This window comes from Mus pahari, chromosome 5 (genome assembly GCF_900095145.1).
Source record: "Mus pahari chromosome 5, PAHARI_EIJ_v1.1, whole genome shotgun sequence".
Classification (NCBI taxonomy): Eukaryota; Metazoa; Chordata; class Mammalia; order Rodentia; family Muridae; genus Mus; species Mus pahari.
In genome coordinates, this window is record NC_034594.1 from 6,901,765 (window position 1) to 6,929,222 (window position 27,458).

At 39.0% G+C, this 27,458-nt stretch overlaps 1 protein-coding gene across 1 annotated transcript in view; it reads right to left on the bottom strand.

The window, feature by feature from the left end:
* Adgrb3 (adhesion G protein-coupled receptor B3) overlaps nucleotides 1-27,458 on the bottom strand; it is a 719,524-nt gene that overhangs the window by 429,181 nt on the left and 262,885 nt on the right. Inside the window, exons 6-7 of the mRNA XM_021197371.2 lie at nucleotides 12,587-12,751; nucleotides 11,997-12,161 (exon numbers count right to left, since the gene is read on the bottom strand). Coding sequence (XP_021053030.1) covers nucleotides 11,997-12,161; nucleotides 12,587-12,751 — 330 coding nt within the window. The remainder of the gene's footprint in view (nucleotides 1-11,996; nucleotides 12,162-12,586; nucleotides 12,752-27,458) is intronic.

Sequence of the window (27,458 nt, forward strand, 5' to 3'; positions counted from 1 at the left end):
AAAAAAAAAAAAAAAGAAAAACCACGACCAAGCAAAACTCAGAATTGTGGAGTGCAGTCTCCAAGGACTCAACTACAATACAACTCCCGAACCTAAGACACACCCTCAGGGGACACTGTGAAAGAAGGGCAGGGAAGAAGATAAGAGAAAGAGGAACAGGGCTTTGGCTGTGAAATTGGGTTTTCTGGACATTTCAGATACTACTCGCATGAAGTCTCAGCGATATGGCCACACCTATGAAGTGTCACCAACATGAAGTGTCACCAACATGAAGTGTCACCAACGTGGCTGCCTAGCATGAGTTCAAGAAGGTTAGCGCTGATAGGCTTGCTAGTGTGTGGATGCAACAAAAGGGGTTACGAGGGGGCAATGGCCTTATCCTCATACAAGTAACTACAGGCAACTTAGCGATGCAGAGACTGGGAAATACTCTTCCCGAGGGAAGACCACACCATTGGTTATCTACTACCAAATGGTCAGTTCTGAAAACATGGATACAAGGAACATACATAGTGAGTAGGGTGTGTGTGTGTGCAACTAATGAAATAAGAGGCCATCGATTTGAAAGAAAGTAAAAGGGCACAAATGGGAGGGAAAGATAAGGGGATAATGATATCACTCTTACAATCTCAAGTAATAATTTAAAATGTTAGTTGCATGCATGAAAGCCATGCCCAGGAGGAATTGCTCAGCTGAAGGTTCATGTTAATTTTTTGCTGTTGTAATCTACCCATGTTCAACTTACAGATTAGAAAATACAAAGTTGGGCTAGATATAAAAACAAAAGTAGGTTTTGGGGGTGTGTTTTTTTTTTTTTTAACATTTCTTTCTCTTTTTTTTTCAACTTTTTCAATTAGATATTTTCTTCATTTATATTTCAAATGTTATCCCCTTTCCTAGTTTCCTCTCTGAAAATCCCCTATACCCTCTTCCCTCCCCCTGGCCCCTGCTCCCCAAACCACTCACTCCTACTTCCTGGACCTAGCATTCCCCTATACTTAAGCATACAATCTTCACAAGATCAAGGGCCTCTCCTCCCATTGATGGCCAACTATACCATCCTCTGCTACATATGCAGCTAGAGACATGAGCTCTGGGGGTGCTGGTTAGTTCATATTGTTGTTCCTCCTATAGGGTTGCAGACCCCTTCAGCTCCTTGGGTACTTTTTCTAGCTCCTTCATTGGGGATCCTGTGTTCCACCCAATAGATGACTGTGAGCATCCACTTCTGCATTTGCCAGGCACTGGCATAGCCTCACAGGAGAGAGCTATATCAGGGTCCTGTCAGCAAAATCTTGTTGGCACGTGCAATAGTGTCTGGGTTTGGTGGTTGTTTATGGGATGGATTTTTTAAATTTTTATTCTGCAGTATGAGGGGCTCCTGTATGTTTAAGTTATAACCCACAGCAAGAGGAACTGCTCATCAAGTGCAAGATCCAATGCTTAGCACCCTCAGTGCTAAGATAAAACCTCATTTGTAAGATACAACTGTACTTGAAGTCACAAGTATGTGGTTAGCGTGCTCCTTTAAAACAAGGTAGCAATTACCTAGTGATTAGCTGTTAATCTGTCTATTCAAACTGATTTTCCATCTCTTAAAAATAGCAGAAATTATACAGGGTTTAAATCAATTTGATGTGGAGAATTAGTTTTCACCTCATATGCTAGAATTTCAGCATTAAAGAGAAATTGATTCTAAACCACAGAGCTGCCATGCAGAAGAAAGAAAAAAACATGCACTACACATGACCCTCACGTATTAAATTGTACTTGCTGGCAAATCATGAATCACTGTATTTTGTGAATTCTTTGCTCCCAGGGAGGCAGAGGTGAAAGAGGCCAGCCTCTAAGCTCACTGGGCTTCCAGCTCTATGAGACTTACTGATTCCTGGGAAGAATGTGTTCTGTTGCTAAGGTTTAAAATAAATAAGTTTCGTGTGGCATTTTGTTTGTTTATTTGAAATAGAGTCGTAATATATAGCTCAGTTGGACTTGAAATATTCAGTCCTTCTGGTCCACCCCCACAAATGGTGCAACTCTAGGCATAGACCACTACCCCAGTTACATTTACAGTCTTCTTGAAGAAAAAGCCACTTCATCTGTGTTAAGTTGTATACCTGTATTTCCACCATGAACAACTATTCAAATTATAAAATATTTAAATTATTCAAATATCTTGCTAATTTTGAGGAGAACTGGATTATTGTCTTCATATTAACCAAGAAACGAAAGTAGAAATAAAGTACTTAATCTAAAGCGATTCAGCAAGGAGGCGGGGACCCAAGGTCAGTCAAGTCTGCTTTACTGAGATTACAGTGTTGGATAGTGTCTGGGCAGTATTCTAAAATATGTTGCAAAGCAAATTCTGTTTTATGTTTTATTTAGCCCTATTTTAGTCTAGCAGATAAAAGTTCTTTAGTTTTAATCTCTTAGCAAATTTAATTGAAGGTAAGTTCAGTTTAATATTGAAGGTTTGAGAAAGCACACACAGAATTTTCAAGATTAGTGGAGTTGTATTGTATGATTGATGAGCAGCTAGTTTTAACCTGGTTCTTGAAGGATTTTAAACAGAGTGAGTCATATGATTAAGGCCAGAAGAGGGCCACAATAATCAGACAAACATGTTCAGAAAAGACGATGTCATCTTGATGAAATGAGTAAAAGAGAATTCCTCAGCTGCCATTTACAATCGTAGTTATGTTTTATCACATCGAAGCAATTCCCTGCACCAAGATGCTTCCATTTTAAGTGTGAAGACACTAAGAAAAACTCCAGTCTTTCCTGTGCTCCATATTCTCCTGTATATCCTGTGCTCCTCTACTATTAACAGATGATGGTAAGGTGAACACAGAGGGCCACCTAAGAAGGAAATAGATGACTGAGTCTCTGTCATTAGGAAAGTGACTGCTTGGTCCTTTTTGAATGACAAACGGTTTCATACTAAAACAGAACCCCTCCCCTCCTTTGGTAGAGCCTGGTAGTTTTTGGCTGGCAAAGTACCCTGGAAATCTGCGAGAGATGCCAGACAAAGTTGTAAATCTACAAGCCTGTCCCACAAGAGTTGACTATGAGACGAAGAAAACAGAGCAGGCTCTGACTCTGAGGATTTGTCATGTAAGGGTGTGCAGGGAATGAGTGAGTGAGGGAAACATCAGATTCAATATCACAGGTTAGTGGCACTCTGTGCAAGGAAAGAGAGTTATACTAATTAAAACCTTTACATGTCCTTTGATGTTAAGGTATATCCTAAAATTTACTTCTTTTAACACAATAATATTCAAGATGTGAAGAACCGAAAGCGGGTACTGTGTGCTTCATTACTTTTATTCTCACCTTGAGGGTGTTGCCTAAATATTGCTAAATCAGACAAGCAAGTCTAATGGAAGATTAGAACAAATTGATTTTGAAGTTTCTGCTCTGGAAGAGCCTCTGAGAGCTTTCCCAAAGTCTTCTCTGATGAGCAGTCTTCTAAGATGAATTATTGCATAGTTATCTCCATAGCAACAGGACTGAGTAAAGGACATCTAGTAGTGTTATCTAATTCAAACTCTGACCTCTGGCCCCCAGTGCTTCTTCCTTAATTCTGCCCATAAAATCAACTCCCCTCCCCCCCCGAACCATAGAGTAGATTATGTAAAAACAATCAAATGCTTGTGCTTTGGAGAGGATCAAACACTATTTTAGGTATTTATTAAGAAATCTCTCTCCCATTCCAAGGCACTGTTCCTCTCTAATTATCTTCTCTGCTCTTTACAATCTACCTGAGGCACTTGATAAGAAGAAACAGAAGTCAATGCCTAGCGCCCTCTACTGTCAACATGAAGCTCAGTGTCGGACTTTAGCTGAGTAACTGGTATGAACACTTCCTGAATAACTGGTGTGAACACTTGCTTAGGATATTACTGGCTGTCCTTTACTACAGCCAAAAGTGTTCGGTTAAAACAAGTGCTATAGCCTCTCGAATAGCTCACCAGACAACAGCATAATTCCTTTTAAGTTGTAAAGAAAACAGGCAACAACAGAAAAGAATAGAAATCCAGGGGGTTAGGGATGCACTCACAGCAGCTTGAAGTAAGAACACAACTTATGGCCATTTGTAAATGGTTCTATAGTTTTCTCTTTGGATAAGGAAATGAGAGTTTTAAACTGACATCTTCAGCCTTATGAAAATTATTACATCTAACATCAAAATGGACCGGTACATACCATTTATAACAGCCTGATTTGTTACATGTCCTACACTTGTCTCTAAAAAAAAAGTTTTCGTAGGGTTGATTATTAACCCACCAGCATACTCACCGGCACCTGTGGAGAAGACAAGTAAATGTAACTAGACACAGCACTTCTCTGCTCTTAGCCTCTTTTTTTTTTTTTTTTTTTTTTTTTTTTTTGTTGGATGGGTCAGTATGATTTTTTTTTGTGATTTTTCCCTCACAACATTATTTTTTTTGTGGCTTTTTCGAGACAGGGTTTCTCTGTATAGCCCTGGCTGTCCTGGAACTCACTTTGTAGACCAGGCTGTCCTCGAACTCAGAAATCTGCCTGCCTCTGCCTCCGGAGTGCTGGGATTAAAGGCGTGTGCCACCACACCCGGCTGCTCTTAGCCTCTTATACCATGGACAGAAATTCTGCAGATGCATGCTGTAGCTTTCACTCTGGAAGATGAGAAACACCAAAGACATACATGCTCATGTCTAGGAAGAGAGGCATGGGAATGTCTTTGCTTTCTATGTGTGGTGGTTTGAATGTGCTTGGCCTGGAATGGCACTAGTTGGAGGTGTGGCCTTGTTGGAGGAAGTGGGCCACTGTGGGCGTGGTCTTTAAGCTGTTCTAGCTGTCTGGAAGTCAGTCTTCTGTTTGCCTTTGGAATGAGATGTAGAACTTTCAGCTTCTCCTGAATTATGCCTGCCTGCATGCTGCCATATTACTGCCTCGGTAATTATGTACTTAATCTCTAAACCTGTAAGCCAGCCCCAATTAAATGGTGTCCTTTATAAGAGGTGCTTTGGTCATGGTGTCTGTTCCCAGCAGTAGAACTCTAAGACACAAGGCTATGGTAAAGAGGGTATGATTAAAAGCTTCTCAGAGAGGAAAAGGTTTATTTGACCAAAACATCCAAGTAGCAATCCATCAGCAAGGGAATTTAGGCCTGGAATCCAGAGGTAGAAACTGAAGCTAAGGGATTTGAGCTACCTCGTTTACTGGCATAAGCCCCATGGTTTGGCTCAGCCTGTTTTCTATAGTAACCTCCTTCCTAGGGTTGGCACCACCCACAGTAGGCTATGCCTTCCAACGTGAATCATCAATCAAGAAAATGCCCTAATAAAGTTCCTATAGGCAACCGAAAGGAGGCATTTTCTCAATTGTAGTTCCTCTTCCTGGATAACGCCAGCTGCTGTTTAGTTGACAAAAAGCTGACCAGGACACAGCCTGCCTGCTGCAGGAACTGAGAAGAGCTGTTTCCCAGCACTGTAGATTTTTACCTCAAACTTGTCTCCATGATAATATTATTTTCTCTTGCTCTTTATGGAGCAGGGAAAATGAAAATTGGTGGACTGAAAATTGAATAATAAGTGATCCTTTATACTAGCCCTATTTTCTTTTTAATTAATCAATCAATTAATTAGTTAATTAATTGGCAATGTATTACAGACAGCACCCTTCGTCATTTGTGTAGAAGCATGAGTTAAATCAAACTCGGCAGTCTGTCCAGGCAGTCATGTCTACTTTCACCAAAAGACCTTGATATAAAGAGTTCATTTCATTTCTCTGTTAAGTTTCAATCATAATTTTATTATGATTACTTGATGATATTAGTATTAGGTCACTGCAGTCTAAAAGATGACCCAGAGGCCATTACCATCAGCATCACCTTGTAGCAATTAGAAATGTAAACTCGCAAATCCACACAAGCTCTACCTAACCCAGTCTCTGATGCTCAGCTCCGAGCTTCAACAAGCTCCCTGCGTGGATCTTAAGCCCACTAAAGGTTTAAAAGCATTGCTTCAGATGGTGATAGGCGATCCCCTGCAGAGATGCAAGTGCCAAATGAGTAAAGTCCCTTTCTTTAATTCTTTCTTTTACCTTGGGGGAAACAGTGAAGATGAGGCCTCTCTCTGAGACACATGGCATCTACATGGCATCTCTTAAGTGGGGATGGGGTAGGGCTGGGTCAGGGAAGAAGTGCTTATATTTACAATATGACCTTGTGTTGTTGGCTAATGAACAACATCACAAAGTTGAAGACGCGATGTGTTTCGCATCACTAGGGCTACGGCTGCTCTCCTTTGCCAGGGAGATCTAGGGGTAAATATCAACTTGCTTCATCTCTGGCCTCCCCGGCCCCCGGCTCATCATGCAGCCACTTATATGTAGGTGTTCCTGAATGCAGTCCACCAGCAAGCTTCACTCAGCATGACAGACAAAGCAACGGTGACCCCAACAAGCAAACTTTATTTGCAGAGGAAGAGCCATCTGTAAGCAATAGTGATAGATTCCAACTTAGCGATTAGTAATTCAAAAATAATGGACATTAGTATGCTGGTCTGTCAGGGAGCACAAAAGTTATAGCTCGACAGTCCATTAGTAAATTTTGATTTCTGAATAATGTTACCTGGAAAAAGTGAATTTGAAAGGTTGTTTCACCTTGTAATAGAGAGCAAAAGAAGTGAAGTTATTACCACCCTACCATTTACCCATCAGCACCCGAGGGTGTGAGAGGAGACGGAGATAAATGGAATCATTATTTGGTGAGCTTGACCAATTTAAAAATGGGGACGCTTAATTATCTCCCCTGGAGTGATTCTATTTCCCAACCAGTAGTATTCTTAAGTTTTGGTTGCTATGGCCCTGTTTTCTTATGAAAACAAATGAAACATCTTATTGGGGCAGGGGGTCGATGACGTTATTGTCCTAGTCAATTTACCCGAAAAGAGACCTCTTAATCTTGCTGGGCATATTTTATCTGTTTTGTAGATGATGTAATAGTGTTTGATTAAATCTAGAAAATTAATTTTCATTACTTATCTAGAAGATGTACATACATTTTTCCTTTCTGACAACAGATGGTCTCTGCACAAAGGTTGATTAATTTGTTTTTGAATTCAGATTAAGTGAAGCATAAAAATAAATGCTAGTTGTTTCCATGTCTCCCCTCCTCAGTCAAGAATAAACAATATTAAAAATAATGCTGGGAAAATACTGGTTTTAAACCAAAACATTTTTTTGAAGCTTTGTGACTGACAAGAAAAGTGCCTGAGCAAATGTTAAGGTGATATGAATAGTTTTCCAATACGTTTGTCAATGTGTATACCGGAAGCAATATCTTGGCTGGAATTAGGACCACTATACTGTCATTCACAGGGGGAATAATGGTGGCCACGATGAGGAACTCACATAGGGTTAATGTAGTTCTAAGGCTTAGAACTTAGTATATAAGTCAGTTCCACCTGTGTAAAACTGTAAAATAACTATTTACAAATATTGCTTTATTGAAGAAACTGACTACATATGAGGCATTAGTGGATAGATATAGCTAATATTATGATAAAAACAACCCATCTTCAACAGAGGAAAATTTTGAAATTAACAGTTCAGAATATCTACAAATGAATAATGCAATTTGTGCAAAATATCAGATTAAGTTATAGCAAAAAAACAACCCAAACTTGATATAGCTATGTGGGTAAGTGAGAACATTTTGGTGATTGCACTAATAAAGGAATTATTTATCTAATTTAAGAAGTAGGTTTCACCAGGGAACGATATATTTGCAAATAAATTGCCATTGTTTTCCAACCACCTACCTGAAAACAAAGAAATAAAAATGCTAATGCCAAAATATAGTGTCTTATAATAGTGTTTTCAGTGTTATTTGATAATGTTTGATCTGTCTTAAATCGTGAAACCTAACAAGTAAACAGAGCAAATAAAACATGCAACGTCCCTACAAACAGAGCTGTGAAATGTTTTTCCAACAGCAGGTGGCAATCTTTGTAAATCTGATTGCAGGTGTCCTGTTTTACCTTTGCAGATGAAATGCAGTTGTGCACAGTTAATAGGCTGCGGTTGTGGGCAGTCAATAAGCTCCCTACGCTGAGACGGCTGCTTCCAGTACCTTCCCATATCAAGAAGGGCTTGCTTGAAATGCTTTCCTGTTCTAATGAAATTTCTCCTTTGGCAAAACAAATGTTTTTGTTTAAAGCTTGTCAATTCTCACGCAGTGCAGGGACTTCTTTGTTAATCTGTCTAGGCATCCCTCACAGAGGAGCTCTGCCTGCTGTGTGTCTCTTATCATTCTGAATCCACATGGCCTGGAGAATTAGCCAAACTAATTTTAGATTTCACACCAGAAGGAAACCCACTGACAAAAAATGCACAACTTGAAGCTCAAGTTTCTGGACCAAAGAGAAAGATGGTTCCCAGGATGAAGGTGCTTGCTGTCTTGCCTGACCACCTCTCAGGACCGACAAGTAGGAAAGAGAGAGCTGACTCCCCAACTGTCCTCTGAAGTCTAGATGTGTATTGTGGCAGGTCTGAACACCTACCCCAACAATATAAACAAATTTAATGGAAATGCAAAAAGACTCTAGTTGATGATGTGATTATCAGTGTCAAACGGAGGCAACTCTTTTAGCATTTTGATTCTAGAGAAATGTGATGTTTTGACTTCTGGGCAACTCTTAGAAATCTTGCATTTTTACACTGAGGGGCTCATTCTAAGTAGAAATCAATAGCTTCTACGCTGCAAAGATGCAGCCATAATCTGTAACCAGGTAGCCAAAACGAATGAAACTTTTGCCTTGCTGTTCTCACAAAACACCCTGGCAAAGCCAACTTAAGGAGTAGATGGTTTCCAGCTCATAGTTTAATACAGTTCATCACGGAGGGGAATGCAGGGCAACAGACACCTGAAGTAGCTGTCACTTTCCATTGGCAATAGAGAATCATGGTGGGGTGGGGAAGGCAAGCCGGATGTGCTCTGCTTTCTTTCTTATGTATGTATGTATTTATGTATGTATTTATTTATTTATTTTTGAATCAGGGAGATAGAGTGGATCTTCCCACCCCAAATAACCTACTCAGAGATTTGTCTCTAAGGTGATTCTACATTCTGTCAACTTGACAAATAAAATCCATTTCATGTCTACCATTTGTTACCTTAACACAAAGCACACTTTCAGTACTTAACCTCTACCTCCTGTCACAACAGGCTAATGACTATCTCATCATGCAAAATGTATTCAGTCCAACTTCAAAGTTCTCATAGTTTTGAACAGTCCTAACACTGACCCAAAATACGAAGTCCAAGTGTCACTGAAGACTCCAGGTGATGTCATGATGATGATTTTCTATGAAGAAAGAGAGACTTACAAAGCAAACTAGCACAGAAAAGTGTCTAATGGAGAATGGAGAGAGGGAAATGATCAGGCAAACCAACATGGAACCCTGTCAGCACAGGCTACAAATTCTGCAGCTTCATTTCATCGTCTGGAACTTCAGACAGAATCATGGGAGCCCCAAGTGGCTTAAGAAGGCTAGCCCCTCCAGCCCTGCTGCCTGTAACAAACCTAGCCTCTCTCCTGGGCAACCCCTGCTTCTTATCTACAGTCTTAATTGGTGGACGCCTCATGGTCTGACATCTGACCACCATAAGACCCCATCACAACGTAGGCTTTACCTTCACAGCATCATGAAGTGGCCTCTCAGGACCTCTTTCACTGCCACCAGATGCCTGGTTTGACACATGATGCTTGGGCTTATCAGCTCTGTGGAATCATGACACATGCCTCTGTAACTCCTCCACTGGTGTCTTACATACCTCCTCAACTAGCACAAAGGTAGTGATGCTGCCAAGTTTGTGTTGCCTTCTCAGGACAGAGATGGAGTCTTTTGGTACATATTCACATCAGCTTTTGTGAGCTGACTCTAGTGAGAACTTCCCAAATAAGATGCTCTCAAAGAATCCTCTCAGCAACATTTTCAGTTTAGGCTCCATGATTCAAATGAACTGTTTACTGGAAGGAGTCTTTGATGGGTAAGCTCTTTCACTTAGAACATCCATGAGGTTGTTCTAGTGCAGAGTGTCAACTTATTCTTCAATGTCCACACACTTTACATCATCAAAATACATGGATTTTAATAATGCTCTGCTTCACTTAAAGTATTTCAACATCACCACCACCACCGCCACCACCATCATTGTTACTAGTGTGAATGTATATCTGTGTATGCCTCTGTGTGGCTATGTTTACGTGCACATGATGCATGAGTTTGTTATGTGTATATATCAATGCAGTAGCATGCATGCCATGCAGAGATCAAAGAGCAGATGTTGAGGAACAACTTCTCTCCTTCCATTGTGGGCCTCGTAGATAGAATCCAGGCTAGCAGGCTTGCGTGGAAAGCACTTTCATACACTATGTCTCTTTTGTTTTCTTGCTTTCTCTAAGACTTGAATGAGTGCAGTAGGCAGGAGCTGTGGCCCAGAATGACAGTTATCCTGTCTGCATTACTTTACATTCAACCTCTCTCAAGCCCTCAAGCTATGGGCAAAGGCAGCCAGATGCCTTGCCAGATGTTCATGTAGAATACCGCATGAATGTCTGTCCTCTAATCCAATTTCTGATGCTGCTCATTTCCACCTCCCCAAACTCTGGACCAGGCTTCCACTGTCCGTCCACATTTGTCTGCATCATCGACTTTTCTAACATCCCACCCGACTGCCCCATGCTATGTTTATAGTTTGAGGGTCCTTGCACATAAAATTTCAAAACTATTCCACATCTCTTCCACTTACCAGTTCCAAAGCCCTAAGAACGGCAAGGTCAGATTTATTGTAACAATGACTCTACTTCTTAAAACCAAAGGTCTGTATTAGTCAATTAGTCACGTTGCTGGGAGCACATGCTTTGACAAAAGCAATTTAAGAAAGACAGAGTCCCTTTTGGCTCACAGGTTGGCTATAGTCTGAGGCAGCTTGCATCCACAGTCAGGATGCAGCAGGACATGAGTGCTGGGACTTGGCTTGTCTCCCCACCTCAGTCAGGGCGGGCCTCCCCACCTCAGTTAGCCTAGTATGGATGGTTTCTCACAGACACACCCAGCCCAGAGGTTCTTCTCCAACGTGATTCTACATCCCTTCAAACCACAGTCAATCCAAAGCAGCACACCCATAGAATAAACACAACAAGGCACTTATATCCTCCCAGTTCATGCCACTGGGCAGGTAGAAGACCAACCTATCACCTGTTTCTGTTTGTCTCAGTATCATCTCTGGCATCATCCTAAAATCAAGGTTACTTACTTATTTCCTGAGTTCTCAGTGTGCTACAATTATTCTAAGGAAAGGATCCAGTATTCTAAAAAAAGTCTTTGCTAAAAATGAATAGGGTATGGACAGTGTCTGGCCATGTTACCATCTGTGCTTACATGCACATCTCATTCACTAGCCACAGCAGCTGATATTTTACTCATAGTATATTTTTATGATTGAAAATTGGAAAAAAACTAGGTAAATTGAGATGTCTAAGGTCATCCATCAATGAGACATTAATCAGTTATTTAAAAATGAAGCTATGTGAGTTTTAACAGTACCTTTTCATTGCTTAACACTTAAGCAAATTATTATGATTTAAGAAAGTTTTTGTATCCCCAATAAGCAAATTTCCTAAAAATAGTAGAAAATATACTGAAATGATATAAATTATACACAACCTAGTTATTTCTTTGTAGATACAATTGGGCTATCATGTATTTCAATGTCATTTTTCAACAAATAAACCCTGTAGAACTATTCAGACATATCTGTCATATATTATTTAAAAAAAAACCAAGTGAATTGCCATTTATTAGTATCAACCTTTTAATTCAGGTGGTGTTATATTCAGCTGAATGTTCATATGCACATACACACACACACATATACACAAACACATGCACGCATGAATGCACTTAAACATGTGCACAAATGCACACACGTGGCGGGCTCTTCTTACCTGGGCACCGCTGCTCACTGCATCTTCGTACCTCTTCACCTGTGCCTTCACACTGCTGTCCTGTTACAGCTGCGCCCTGACAAGTCCTCATTCTCCTCTCCCAGCCGCCATCACAAGACTTGGAACATCCACTCCAGTGACCCCACTGATTCCACTGACCATTGGCTGAAAGAAAAGGGTCTTGCTTAACAGCAGTAGCAGCTGTGCATGGCTTTAGCAGTGTGTGAGATTTAGGATATTAACATCCCTTCAACTGTTATTAATTTACTGCCAAGAGTAAACTTTTTCCAAATATTTGACTGAGCATTTTGTGATTAGAAGAATTATTTAAGGGTGTCTGACTATTCAGGTTCCTAGGGAACTTACTTTTAAAACCTGTATGCCTAGTGCTAACCTTTATTAGCTCAGTTGTTATTTGATCTCAGAATCTCATGACTACTCAGACTTGATTTTCACAGTATACAGTAAAATAAACTAATTGGATTTGTCCATAAGACTATATAATTACCTTTCATTGTATGACTGTCTGGCATGGCTCTTTGAGGTTTTGTGAACCATCAGTGTCATTGGTACACAGGAACTGGCCTTACCTGTACATTCAGGGTTGTAGCACTCCCTGCTTTCGGCCCATGGTCCTCTGCACTCAGAGCCTCCGTGAGCAGCTGCTGTGCACTGCCGGCTCCTCTGCTGTGTCCCATTAGAACACGTCACTGAGCAGTGGCTCCATGAACTCCATTCCTGCCACTGTCCGTCAACTACCAAAGCAGAGAGAGAAGACAGCATAAGATGCTCTAGTGGGGAAGGCTAGGCAGGGAGCACAGGGACCACTAACCTGAAAGACAAATCCTAATTAAGGCTTCTCCGAGTGTTTGTAACTGTAGATCAGTCTGCATGGGACTCTATTACCTCTCCACAAGGTATTATTACCCTTTTATTTTCATTTTTATTTCATTTTATGTATGTTCATTTATGATGGTTAATCTTGATTATCAACTGAATGCCATTTATAATCACCATGTCTGCACATGTCTAGATTCAACTAAACTGAGAAGACACATGGTTCATGTGACTAAACCATTCTACTCACTGGGGCACTGGACTGAGTTAAAAACAAGAAACTGAGCTGAGCAGTGTGCTCCTTCCTTTGTTTCTGGACTGCATACAATAAAAGGAGGGGAATCCTGTTCCTGCCCCAACTCATTTCTTGGCATGCTGGTTGGATCTCTTGGAAAGGTAAATCCTGTTCTCCTTAACTTGTTTTTGTAGGATATTTTTACCGTACATAGCAACAAGACCAGTAGCTAATATCTTCATTGTATTATGCTTATGTGATGAACATTTAAGACCTTGAGCAATGCTTTAGAAAATAGAAGAATGTGACTGAAAGGAAATGCTGGCCAACACAGCACACAGATTCTATTTTAGAAGAGCAGCTCCCAAAACTAAATGATTGTGGGACCATGATGGAGGCAGGGTTGAGGAGAGTGTCAACGGGGGATACCTCAGATGATGACAGTAGGCTTTGTCTCCCTTTCAGGTCCCAACCTGGCACCAGAAAGTTGGCTGTCCCACTATCAGCCCTAGTAAGATTATACTATCACGACAGTTTTCAGGCCTCGCTTATTTGACTTTATAAGATTTTTTTCCCACTCAGATCCTCTTGCCTCTGAGTATGTGGATGACGTGACTTCTACATACCTGTCCTGGACAAATGTGCAAGGCTAAACAGAGCTTGCCCCAGAGACCCAGCCCAACTCCCCAGGCACATACTCCCCAATAAACTGAACCAGCTCTCTAAAGCTGTTCCTGGGTATGTATATTCTTTGCCCACGCTATTATCTTCAATCAAGGCTCTGGATTGTACTCACCCACCTCCCGGCTAAGCTAAAACCTCCAGCCCAGTACAGTGCACAGCAGGCTGCCTATCAAGTAGGTAAAGCAAAAATAGAGCACCAAACAATGAGCAATATGCAGAGCAAATAAAATGGATATAGTGCATTGCACAGGGTAATTTCAGAATTCTGTGGAATATAGGTCCTGAGGGCCTGGGATATCTTCTTTGGCAAACTGATGGTCGAAGTAATCACTGAGAATAGTGAGGAAATAAATACGGTAAGAGTTGTCTGCAAAAGGACGTGCAAAGGTCCTTCCTTGGCAGAAGAAAGGCGGGCATTACGAGAACAAGATGCAAGCTGATGTATAGGGAATCCAGAGATTCAAGTGAAGAGAGGCAGCAGAGGAAGATGTTCCAAGACAGCAACTTAGTTTTGCAGCTAGGTTAAGATTTTGGGAAGAGGTTCTGGTCAGAGCTAGTATAGTGTGGGAAAAGCAAATTAGGAAAGCAACAGGGAGAATCTGAGCTGGGGGGGGCAGAGAGCTGGAAAGAACAGAAAGCTATGGGGGTGATGGTGGTGGTATTCAGAGGCATTAAGGGAAGCCTCCGGAATCAAAGAGAGAAAACACATGGTGACTCCCAGCTATCTTTGTCTGATGGCAGGGATGCACTTGACTCATCCCTGGAGACTGGTCACCTGCTCCTTCACTCAATCCGGAGAACAAGTTATTCAGTCTGCAATTGGTGCTGATGAGAGAGGTGACAAGTTTCAGTCCCAACGTCAGCTATCTGAAAAATCACTGCATTATACATATAACAAATCAAAGGTCAAAGGCCAAAATGTTCTTCACATGGTACATGAGGTTTGCAGGGATTCACAGGATCTTATCTGTGGAAGGGATAATCGATAGAATGGGGGACTTGAGTGTTTACACAAAAGGAACAGACTGATATATGCTACAGAATAAGGCAGAGGGTTAAACCAGAAACATCTTATTAAAACGCACATATTAGTATATGAATGTCATAAATGTGTTCATAGATCTATTTGGAGGTCTGTTTGGTCCAGTACCACTCCATGGTTCTTAGCAAATTTGATTATGCCTAAAAGAGAAGTTAGCATCAATCATAGGTTCTATCAGAAGCTAATATTGCTGTGAAAAATCCTTCCAAGCAAACCAGAGACTGACAGAATGAGTAGGTAATTTCAATCTAATTTCAAGTTCAGATGTAACTATTATATAGGGTTCTTTAATAGATAGCTACCTGTACTTAATAAACCCTGTATGAGATTAAATACCACAAAATGCCAATTTAATCACCCTGTTCATGTAATTTCAGAATCTCATTTTGTTAAAAATACCTGATACAATCTTATCTGGTCATGTAACGTGCTCACCAGACAAAACAAATGTTCCAGTGAATCAATAGAACATTATAAATCAATATAGCCTTGATTTTTGGCTTTAAAGCAGAATGTAGTTTTCATTTCAGATTTTTGCTTTTAAAAGAAAAAAAATAAACAAAGCTTCCATTATGAACCTTTGCTATTCCAAGCAGTTTGAGAATGGCCTGAAACATTAAGATTTATAAATTGTACCTTATGTTCTATTTGATAAAGCAATGTATAGGTTGACACCTAACTCTCAATACCCAGAAAGCAAAATCAGTGGGGATGATGTGAATTCAATCGAGTCAAGAGAGAACTGGGTTGTGTGCCATCCTTACAGATTCACATTTGAGATAATTTTTAGGCATGTTTTACTATGACTGCTATAGTTACATACTCTTGACCAAAATAAACAAAAGAACAAAACTTCAAAACACAATACAACCTACATACATGCAGACACACACACACACACACACACACACACACACACACACACACACACCACTCCAGTATATTCAGCTACAAAGAGATTTAAATAAGAATGGACAAGTTAAATATGGACATGAGAGAGAAGACCAACTAGCATTCTGTTTCTATAAGAAGATCTTTCTGGAAACAGATCAGGAAAATGAGAGAATCTGTCTGTGGAAAGTTTGACTTATTATGTTTTCCCTCAAAGAAGATGCTGCCTTGCAATCAGTTAAAAATTAAAACCATCAATGTCATCCATTCATAATGTGAGTTGTTCAATGCTTGCTAATAGTGTACATATTTTTGGTTTTTCCTAATGTTCAAGGAGGAGTTAATATTAGAAACTTGAGAGACATTTTGAGGCTAAATTTTGTCAAAACACCCATTAAACACATATTTGAGATGCAACTAGGCTTGTTTACAAATTCAGTTACACAGAAAGTAATAAAAATGAAGATACATAAATTGTGATACCTTAGACTTTTATTTCTGTTTTATTTTATACCATGAATTAGAGGTTAATTTTTTGTTTTGTTTTTGTTTGTTTGCTTGTTCGTTTTTGTTTTGTTTTTTTGTTTTTTGTTTTTCGAGACAGGGTTTCTCTGTGCAGTCCTGGCTGTCCTGGAACTCACTTTGTAGACCAGGCTGGCCTCAAACTCAGAAATCCACCTGCCTCTGCCTTCCAAGTGCTGGAATTAAAGACGTGTGCCACCACCGCCCAGCTAGAGGTTCATTTTATAGAATATTAGCTGATCTGCTCTGAAAAATTGACTTGATAACATAACTCATTGCATATAAAAAAAGAAGAAACTTAGTACAAGGTCTAGTATAAAATTCTATTGTGTGTTTTTTTAGTGTGTTGTCTACACCGAGAGAAAAACAAAAAAGTGACAAATAAGAAAAAATTAACATATATCACAGATGCATACACATGGACTCCTTTAGTGCCAGAGTGAAGGATCACCATACTTTTAGATTTTTCTATTATGTGTTTTGAGTTTCAAATAATGTCCTCATACCAAAAAATATTAATTGTTGTGTTCTTCTAATGACCTTTGCACCTCATTATTCCAGGAGCTTGTCATCTTATTTGACTGAATGGGGAATAATGGGTCACAAGTTTCTGGGAAGTAGAAATTAAATTCTCTTTTATACTTTTAAGCATCTCAAATAGAGAGTGTACATTATCTTTCATGGGCAAATGCTAGGATACTTAAAGCTAAAATCCATTTATTAATGTACAGGCTATTTGATTTTAAACAATTACATTCTTCTTCGTACTAGAGAAAGTAAATGGATAAGTGCTACCTGAAGTTTAACTGGGGAGACAAGTGGTAAAGAGATTGACTCTCTTCAATGCCCATGAGTAGCACTTGACCTGCTCTAGTAGAAGGCAGCAGACCAATGCTTCTCCTGCCATAGAATCAGCTCAATAAATCTGTGAGCTCCTCACACAGATAAGATGATTCTCACGGAGTCATTGTGACCTGAGAAATCTGAATAGATCTCAATGATTTTGCTCTATTATAAAACTATTTCTGCTGAACTCTGATTCATATCTTGGTATTCTGATATGAAAATTGTTCCCTGGTAAGAAAGTTAGCGAATGAGGACACTACAGAACCTTAATGAAAGCTAATCACGCAGCATTTACTGAAGGGTGACAGAAAAGTTATGGTGTCACTGGTATTGTGCTCTTGGATTACAGGTCAACTGTGGTTGACTAAGATGGACCACACTCTGCTCTAGTGATCTTATCCAGCTGACTATGAAAAATGTACCTGTATGGACAAGGAGAAGTTTCACCTTAAAGTAGTGAAACAATGTTATAATCAGAACAATACCATGGAGAATCCCCTATCATGTCTCTTGGGAATAAGAGTGGCAGATTCCCAATTAGTAAAATGAGGCAGGAAGGCAAGGGCTACTGTAAGTGTATACAACTACAAAATCTTGAGGCCAGGAAAATGTGTTTCATGGAATTGGACTAGACTAGCTTTTGCTAGATCATAAAGATTAAAAAGAAGATTATTTTAATGGGTTCTTTGACCAGTTACCAAACAAATGAGAAATACACAGCACTAAAAGAATTTTTTATGTTTATGATGTTGAATTTAGATGTTGATACAGATATTATCGCATTAAATAAACTTCTGTTTAAAACTGTGCCTCAGGTAGAGAAATGAGTGAACAGTTAAATGTTAGAGAAAGCCCTACTTTACTTCACAGGATCTATGTCACCACCTGATATTCCAGCCTTAGAAGGATCCAACAGCTCTAGCCTCGAAAACACCTACACATACACACAAATGCACACACACAAATGCATACACACACACACACACACACACACACACACACACAGCTAAAATAATTTTAAAATTAAATTTAAAAAATGGTATCTCTATAGTTTAAAAATAGTTTTTAAATACCATGATATTTACAATTAGCTCATTTTATCACTAAAGGATTACACAGGTTAAAAGTGAAAGACACAATAATATACTCCATATAGTGAGTTACTAAGAAGGAGTAGCCATACCTCCACCAATAGATTAAATAGATTGAAATCACAATCAGAAAGAAAAGGCAACAGTAGTTCTGAGATTACATAAATAATAAATTCTAAAGGTTCCCTGAACAATTGAAGAAAGAGACACAGTGTGGGAAAGCCTCACATGAAGAAGCAGCAGCTCACAAAGGTCAACTTCTAACCCAACAAACCACGAATTCCTGGAATAAATTGCTTAGCATTGCAACTCGGAGCAGCAAACAAAGGAGAACAAACTAATCCCAGATTTATTGGAAGGAAATAAGAGAGGTCTAGGCAGAAAGAAATTACAGACTAAAACAAGCAAGGAAGAAAAACAACACGCAAGATTAGCAAGACAAAGGCCTGGCTATTTGAAAAGAAAACAAAGTAGATTAACCATAAGCCAGACTAAGTAGAAACGAGGCTCAAATACACAAAACAAGGGATGTAGCTGAAGACATTACAAGTGATACCTTAGAAATTTAAAGGATAATTAGAAAATATTGTAAACAACCATAAATGGCAACAACACTGCCTGACCACCCAGAGAAATGGACAAATAATTATCGCGCATATATATATATATATATATATATATATATATATATATATATATATATATCTTACCAAGACTAAGTCAGAAGAAACAGAAAATATATCACACCAATCAAAACTAATGACACTGAATCAATAATAAATCTTTTTTAATGAAAAAAAGCCGCAACAAACAAGCGAAACCAAATTAAATGTTACTGATGAGTTCTAGCAAACAGTTGAAGAATTACTAAGCACTCTCAAGTTATTGTGCAGAACTGGAGAAGAATTCTTAAAAACTGTGGTAATTTTAATAAAAATGCACGACCGCCTGCACATACCAATAGGCACAATTATAGTTTTCAATGCTTAATCATTAAGGAGTAGAACTCTTTGAAAGGATTAGAAGTATTGAGATGTACAGCCTTGGAGTAGAGTGGCCTTGTTGGAGGAGGTGTGTCACTGGGGGTGGACCTAAGTCAGGTCCAGTTTCTCTCTCCCTGACTACAACTCAGGACATAGAATTCTAAGCTACTCCACCAGAGCTATATTTTCAGCCATGATCCTTGCCACAATGATCATGGACTAAAGCTCTGAAACTGTAAATAAGCCCTCCATTAAATGCTTTCTTTTATAAGAGTTGCCTTAGTTTTGGTGTCTCTTCACAACAAAAGAGCAGTTACAGAGACGAAAACATTCTATGAATCTGCAGTCACTCCCCTACTAAAGAAAGAAAGGAACACACCACTAAAGGTGGCTCTCAGACTGACCTTCTTTTTTAAAATGCAGATGTTAATTAGTTTTAATGTTAATTAACGTGTTCAAGTTGGATCCATTCCTGTGGTGGAGAGTAAGTTGGATCAGCATATCGAGTGTACAAACACGGCAAGCCACATTAGGAGAATGAAGGACAGAAACTATACTATACCTCAAGGGTAGCAAAAGTCATTTGGCAAAATCTAACATCTCCTGTCAGACAGAAGCAATTAATATATATAAAGCATAGGGGGAATGTATCTCAACATAATAGATAAAGGGAACAATAAAATATAGGATGATGTCACAACTTAATCTAAAGAGGGTACCTCAACATCATAGAAGGGAAGCTTTTTTTTTCTTTCTTTTCTTTTTTTTTTTAAGAGTCTTCTCTCTCTCTATGTATTTAACATAGAGTTGGAAATCCAATCAAGAAAGAAAAAGAAAGAGCATATGTACTCAGAACAAATGAGTCAAATTCTTACTGTTCACAGATGGTCTTATAGAGATAAAAACCAAAGATTCTCCCAGAAAAAGAATTAGAACTAATAAAAGAACTTAGTAAAGTTGATGCTTCTTACAAAAGCAACATAGAAAACTCAGCAATGCTGTTAAACATCAATAGCAAAATATCTGAAAAAGAATGAACAAACCATCGCCATTTATAGAAACCACAAAGCAATATCCAGGATCAAATTGAACTGAAGAGGTGAAAATTCTTTGCAATGAAAATTTTAGAATATTGCTAAAAGAAATTGAAGAGTACATATGGAAAAATAAAGACATCCTGAGTTTGTGGATTGGAATGATGAATAGTGCCAAAATTTTCACAACATCCAAAATGATTTCCAGTTTCAATACAGACCTTACTGGGATGATTAATACTGAGAGAGTCAACTTGATGAAATTTGACATAACAGTGGAAACATGTTCCTGTACAGTCTGTGATGGACTACCTAGATTACGCTATTAAAAATGGGAAGACCTATCCTTAAAATGGGTAGTACCATTCCACAGGCAGAATTCCTGGACTGAATCAAAGGGGAAGGGTGTACTGAGCATTAGTACAATCGTTCTCTGCATCCTGACTGTAGATACAATATGGCCAGATGTGTCAGACTCCTGGTGTCAAATATTCCCTGCCACAGTCAACATGGGGCTAGACAAGTTCTTGAGTGCAGGAGGTATTAATGTGTTATTCTGGTGTGAGGTTGGAATAAAAGAATGTGGAGATAAATATGGATAGTGGAGACCTCCTGTGTTGTTTAAGAGAGGAACAAAGGGTGTGCTAGTACCTGGCTCAGGTGCTATGCATGTGTATTCTAGTAAAGAATCTGGCTGTGTTTAATCCATGGCCAGAGGACTTGAGTGAGACTAAATATAGAGGTGATAGACTTAATTATTTGGTTGAGGGAATTATAAGAACTGTTAGTATTTAGGCTATGTTATGATTAATGCTCACAGCTCCAGTCCTGAGAGAGAGAGAGAGAGAGAGAGAGAGAGAGAGAGAGAGAGAGAGAGAGAGAGAAAGAGAGAGAGAGAGAGAGAGAAATATTTGTGAAGTTATGAATGAAGAGGTGTTAAGAAAACATTTGAAAATTTGAACTGGGTGCAGAGGACTAAGCATATGTAAGTGTTATACACATTAGTGTATGAAAGAGGAACAGTGTCTTGCACTGGGATAAGAGAACGGTATCTGGAGGAATAGATCCTACCCACAGAAGCCTGCATCTACTGAAGATGCTTGAACATTTGAAAGAAAGAAGCTTGAACTGAGATTGCAACTGAGGAGTTTCTCTCCATAAGAAACAGTCACACAGGAAAGTGCATAAGCTGAGCACACAAACACCAATGCAGCTGCGATCTAAGAGGGAGATGACCCACCCTGAGCCAATGAGTGCTTTGACGCACTATCCACATGGTACTTGTTTTGAGGTCATGACAGATGGGAAACAGAAGGAACCACAGAACCTGAGCACAGATCCAGAGGATTCAGAGGCCAGACATTTTGCCAGAAGTGAGTCCCTTAAGGATGCCCCCAAAGGCCACTTTATGAAACTGAAAATTGAGACCAAGTTGCAATAGCAAGTCTCACGTGTCACAGATATCAGGACAGTGAGATGTCTGCCAATGAAGGTTGCATGCGTGATGTAGTATTTGGGTCAAGAGGTAGGTAATATGTGTTTAATTCAGCAGAGATGGAAGACTGGCGCTACCTTAGAGAGTTGGAGGAGGGCACATGATTCTATCACAAGACTGAGATACACATGGGAGGGGAAGGATATTTTGTTTGCCTTGATGGGGTCTGTCTAATAACTCTTTCCTATGCCCCATTCTTCTTTTTTAGGAAATGAAACGTTTATTTTTGTCTTGGATATCAGAAATATATAACCTGTTTGTATTTTACAATTTAAACACTTATTTGTTTCTATGACATGCATGTGCTACAGTATATAAGCTTGTGGAGACCATAAGACAGCTTACAGGAGTTAGCTTTCTCCTCCCATTATATAGGTCTAAGACTAGAACTTGGGTCAGTGGACTAGAACTGGGGTCCATGGGCTAGAACTGGGGATAGTGGACTAGAACTGGGGCCAGTGGGCTAGAACTGGGCTCAGTGGGCTAGAACTGGGGTCAGTGGGTAGAACTGGGCTCAGTGGGCTAGAACTGGTCTCAGTGGGCTAGAACTGGGGTCAGTGGGCTAGAACTTGGGTCAGTGGGCTAGAACTGGGGTCAGTGGGTAGAACTGGGGTCAGTGGGCTAGAACTGGGGTCAGTGGGCTAGAAATGGGCTCAGTGGGTAGAACTGGGCTCAGTGGGCTAGAACTGGGGTCAGTGGACTAGAACTGGGGTCAGTGGGCTTGGTAGCATGTACCCTTAGGTTCTGAACCATCTTGCTGGTCCCGTGTCTTATTTTATTGGGGTTTATATTAAGAGAAGAGGCTTAGATGAAAAGTTGGACTCTGCACTTACAGTGTTGAAAAATTCAAAGACAAGGAGGGTTTTAAGACTGAACTGAGTGTGCATCTTGCATTTTGAGGTATCCACATGGACACAAAATATGGGGGATTTTAGCTTAAAATAATATGATATATATGGTACGATAAAATCAGTAAGTTGTAGAAATGTGATGCCTAATCTTAGTAGTCAAGTTGGTGGAACTTAAATTCATGGGTGGTGGGGGTGGGAATTTATTGTATGGATATGAAAGATTATCTAGATCAGCTTATGTGAGATGAGTATACTCGCCTTAAATTTAGAACCATGAGTCTAGAGCCTAGTCAGAAAACGAAAGCAAGCTGAGCAATAGCATTACTTGTCCTGTTTTCTGATGGTGGATATAACATGGGTGGCTGTCTCTAGCTTCTGGGGAAACTAAGAATTTCCCCACCATGATATACTACTGGGCTTGGGAACTTTGAGCCAAAATAAATTCCTCCTTTATAAAGTTTCCTTTGTTAGTTTTCTTTCCCTTTCTCTTTTTTACACAACAAGCAACTGAAACACATAGAGAAATGCCAGTGCTAGTTTCCACAAAACTAGAAAAAGCAGTTTTAACATTTCAGTGGACCACTAAAACCACAAATAACCAAAGAACTCTTGATAAAAAATGAGCCAACCAGTATCCTTGTATGATGTTTTCAAAGTGTGTTAGATGATGACAATAATCAAAATAGCATGAAATTGGCATAAACACAAGGCTACGAAAACAAGAAATGCATAGAAAGTCTAAGAATAAATCCATGAACATGGAGCCCAGAGAGTTTTAACTTTATTTTAAAAGAATGATTGTGGATATTATAGCCTTATTGAGAAATATCAATGGAAAACTGGATAACAATGAGTAGGAGAATGAAACGAGATGCTGTGATTTTCAACACACAACTAGAACGGAACCAACACTTTGATGTAAACGATGCAACTATTAGAAGAAAACCTAAGGGAGATCCTTCTGAATGTCATAATTGACCCAAACAAGGGTAAACACAATTTTCATGAGCGCTTACAAAAACCAAGATTCCTTCTCAGTAAAATAAACAATCATGAAAGAAAAGAAAACCCATTGAGTGCACAACATATTTGCAAACTCTACACCTGAGAAGTTATTATCCTGAATGTATATGAAACTCTTTAAACACCAGAAAGACAAAGAGTACAAGTTTTAAAAGAGCAAGCATTCCAATTAGAGACTTTTCAACAAAAGACAAACAATGTCTAGCTTGTATACAGAAAAAGAATTAGAAAAGGCCAGATGAAAACTACAATGAGATACACTTTTCACCCATTAAGAACAGCTTTCCTTATGCTGGTGAGAAAAGAAAAGTCTTTTTTTACCCCGTCGGGGGAGGGAATAAAAATCAGTATATCCATTATGGAAAATGTGGATTTTCCTGAAAAGACAAACTAGGACTATCATAAGCTACAACAATCTGTAATCTGAAGAATCACCTGTATGTCTCTGCCTATTGCAGTAGTGCCTGGCAGGAGAGCTGGGAGCCAAGAAATGGAGCTATCTGCCTATCCAGTGAAGAACGAACAAAACCAGTGTGGGACAAACACAATAGAATATTACTCACCAGCAAAGCAAACGAAATATGAGTCAAGCCCAAGATCATTAGGTTAAATGAAATAAGCCAGTCACAAAAAGATGGCTGTCATATGACCTTCTGTGTATAATTTAAGTATGTTGATCTTAAAAACAGAATGGTAGTTTCCAGAGACTGAGAAACATAAGGGGAAAGATATATTGATGGATAATGGATTACATTGAGATAGGTGAAAAACCTTCTGATATGCTTTATACAGTACTGAATGCGGTGATAAGAATAATTTGCTTTCATATCTTATTTAAAATGTAACTCTTCCCTTTCTTTTCTTCTCATATGAAGCCATTTTTTTTTTCAAACCTTATACCAAACCTCGTAATTTCTTCTAAGAAATGCACAGAGGTCAGAATCATCATTTTCTACACCCTTTTCAATTTCTTCCAATTACATGGTAAGGACTCGCTGCTTCATTTTATTTTTAAAATAAATATTAATCTTTCAATTCAAATACTTCCATTGCTCTTAGAGCCCTTCTACAACAGCGAATAAGAACACAGAACAAAAAGGCTTTCTTCTGCAGCAGGGAAACCCTGAGGGATCAAACAGTGTAGGCAATGTGCTCCCTCCTACAAGGCAGTCCCAGGACAAAGCAGTCACAGGAGGAAGCTAAACTTCACTTCAGCAATCCCACAAACTCTATGATTTCCCGGGGCCAGAAGAGTTACACTGGCACAGGCTGAGGTGTCAGTTCTCTGGTATTCTCACTCCAATAGTAACTTCATCCTGCCAGACATAACCAAGCCAATCTGGAAGAAATAATAACTGTCTCCTATTAAATTTTATATGATATCTTAGTAAATGTACTGTTTTTAGTCTATTTTCTAGATCAAAAGTTATTATGTATACAGAAGAGGTAGACAGATTGTGTAACAGCCATTAAGGCTTGTTATATATGTATATGTATATATATATATATACACACATATATATACTATATATGTATATATAATATATATATGTATATATACATATACATACACATACACACACATACACACACACACACACACACACACACACTGGAACTATTATTTTAGCAGTGATTCTGTCTGGATATTACTGAATGAGTAAATTGGACAGAGAGAGGACTTGTGAGCAGAAGAATCCTGTCATCTGCTAGTAGAGCAGCCTGATTTAATGGTGGAAAAGCCAGGGATCTTCGATTCACATTTAACTAGGAGTCACCAGGAATCTGAAAAATCCTTTCATAGCACAAGGCTCAAATGTTTGGAAAAAAGCATGACTTCTTGCCTTGGAAATAAACAGGAAAAAAATCTACACTTCCTACTTGCTATTTTCAACTGCAAGTGAAAACAAAGTACAACATTATTTTATAAGTTAGAAATGAATATATAAGCAAGTGACTCTAATAGGAGGAAAGGTATGGAAATGGCAGAAATAAAAAGCAGTACCACGGGCAAATCCTTTTACAAATACTGTACAATTAAATAGAAATAAAATATATAAGCTAAGAACTTAAAAGATTACTGGTATAGGGTTAAAACCCCCAAATGACCTAGAAACAAACATAATCAGCATGAAACAGTCTAGAATATTAAAACGACAAAATATAAATTAATGAAGAAACAGGTTAGTGGGGCAGCAACTGAATGTCAAATTGCAACCTCTACAAGCAGAGAGAACTGCAGACCTTTGACCCACATGCACACAAGTGCTTAGCATCATCCTGCTCCCTGTGTCACCAGAAGGGCTCCCTGCAGAGGGACAGGCAGGCTACTCTCTTATGAGTGCAGAGCATCCAACTGTTGGGTCATTAGGACACAGAACCCAGGAGTGTTTCAGGGCAACTATCTTTAGGTTATAACTCCCTGTCAAGATTTGCATAAATATGCAAATGTGCTTGAAAACTAGACCCAGGGAAACTCTCCACTGTGGGGATTCTGGACTCACAGGGATAAGTTTGTCCAACAGGATATCAGTATGACACCATAGGCACACACAGGCATTTGGTGAATACTTGCACAAACCTATGAGTAAAGGCTCTAACTCTTTGGATACTGCTCTAGAGTTCAAAAACTTACACCTTGAGTTTATTTGGCTTAGATCCTCTAAAGTACTAAAGTAATCCCCTTATACAAAGTTTGCTAAATCTTCCACTCTATATCGCTTTATACTTTTCAGTGTTCCTGCTGAGCTTTAATTACATCATTCCTGTCACATAGATGCTAGGTTCAATTTATGAATGAAAAAAGCGAGGAATGATAAAGGCAATAATTCTTTGTAAAAGTAAACATCACTAATTAAGACTTGGAAGTGAAGATTCCCCACATATGTCTCTCTTGTGCTTTATAGTTAATTCATAAATAAACGGATACTTTATTCCCCGCCCCCCCCCCCAAAAAAAATAAAAGACTTGGAAGTGAATGTGTTCCTGGTTTCCAGGGCACTTGCTTCCTACTAAATCATATAATTATATTGCTTTTACATAGTGTACACATGAAATCTATATAGATGCTTCATGCATTTTGGTCTTCTAGCTGTGACACACATGTCAGTGACATTGACCTATTTTATTTCTATCTCCTACATGAATGTATCTCAGATTGAGAAATGCTGAAGCTGAGACAAAAAGAAAAGGACAATTTTGAGTCATTGATTCATCTAATCCTCAACTGCTAGTATAAAATATTATTCATAAACCAAATTATACATCTGTTAATTTGGGGGTTTTAAGTTAAAAACTTAAGATATTATAAGAATTGATTAAGCTTAAAGAAAGTGATTTATTTTGAGTCTATGGATCTACATAATTTTCATATTAGGCATACTAGACAACATAAACAAAGGTACATCACATCTGACACAATTCTGTAGCTAAATATCGATAAAATTCAAAACCACTGATGACAAGATTTTCCCCACAGGAGAAGTCCAAATAACAGGACCATCTTAAGATATTTGACATAGTAAGATCCTACCATTGTTAACAGCTTGTCTATGCTTGCAGCTGGGCTATGTTATAATTATTGACCTAACCTATCCATAAAACATCGCTGTCAGATATCACTTTCATATAAAAACAATTTTATATAAATAATATAACCACTCACATTACAAAATATTCACTTCTCCACTGAATATGAGTGACGGGTACTTCTTTACCAATTACAGGATGTCTTCCCTTGTCTCAACAGAATGTACATGATACCCAGTCAGACTAATCCTCCTTCCTAACAATAACCAGTCGAGAACAATGTTCTTCCTTCTTTAACTCTTACCAAATTACTTAGCACACAAACCTAATCCCTTAATAAGTCCTTTCTAATCCTCTCAAAGGTCTCACCGACAGCTCTCAGAGAGTAACAATCACAGTA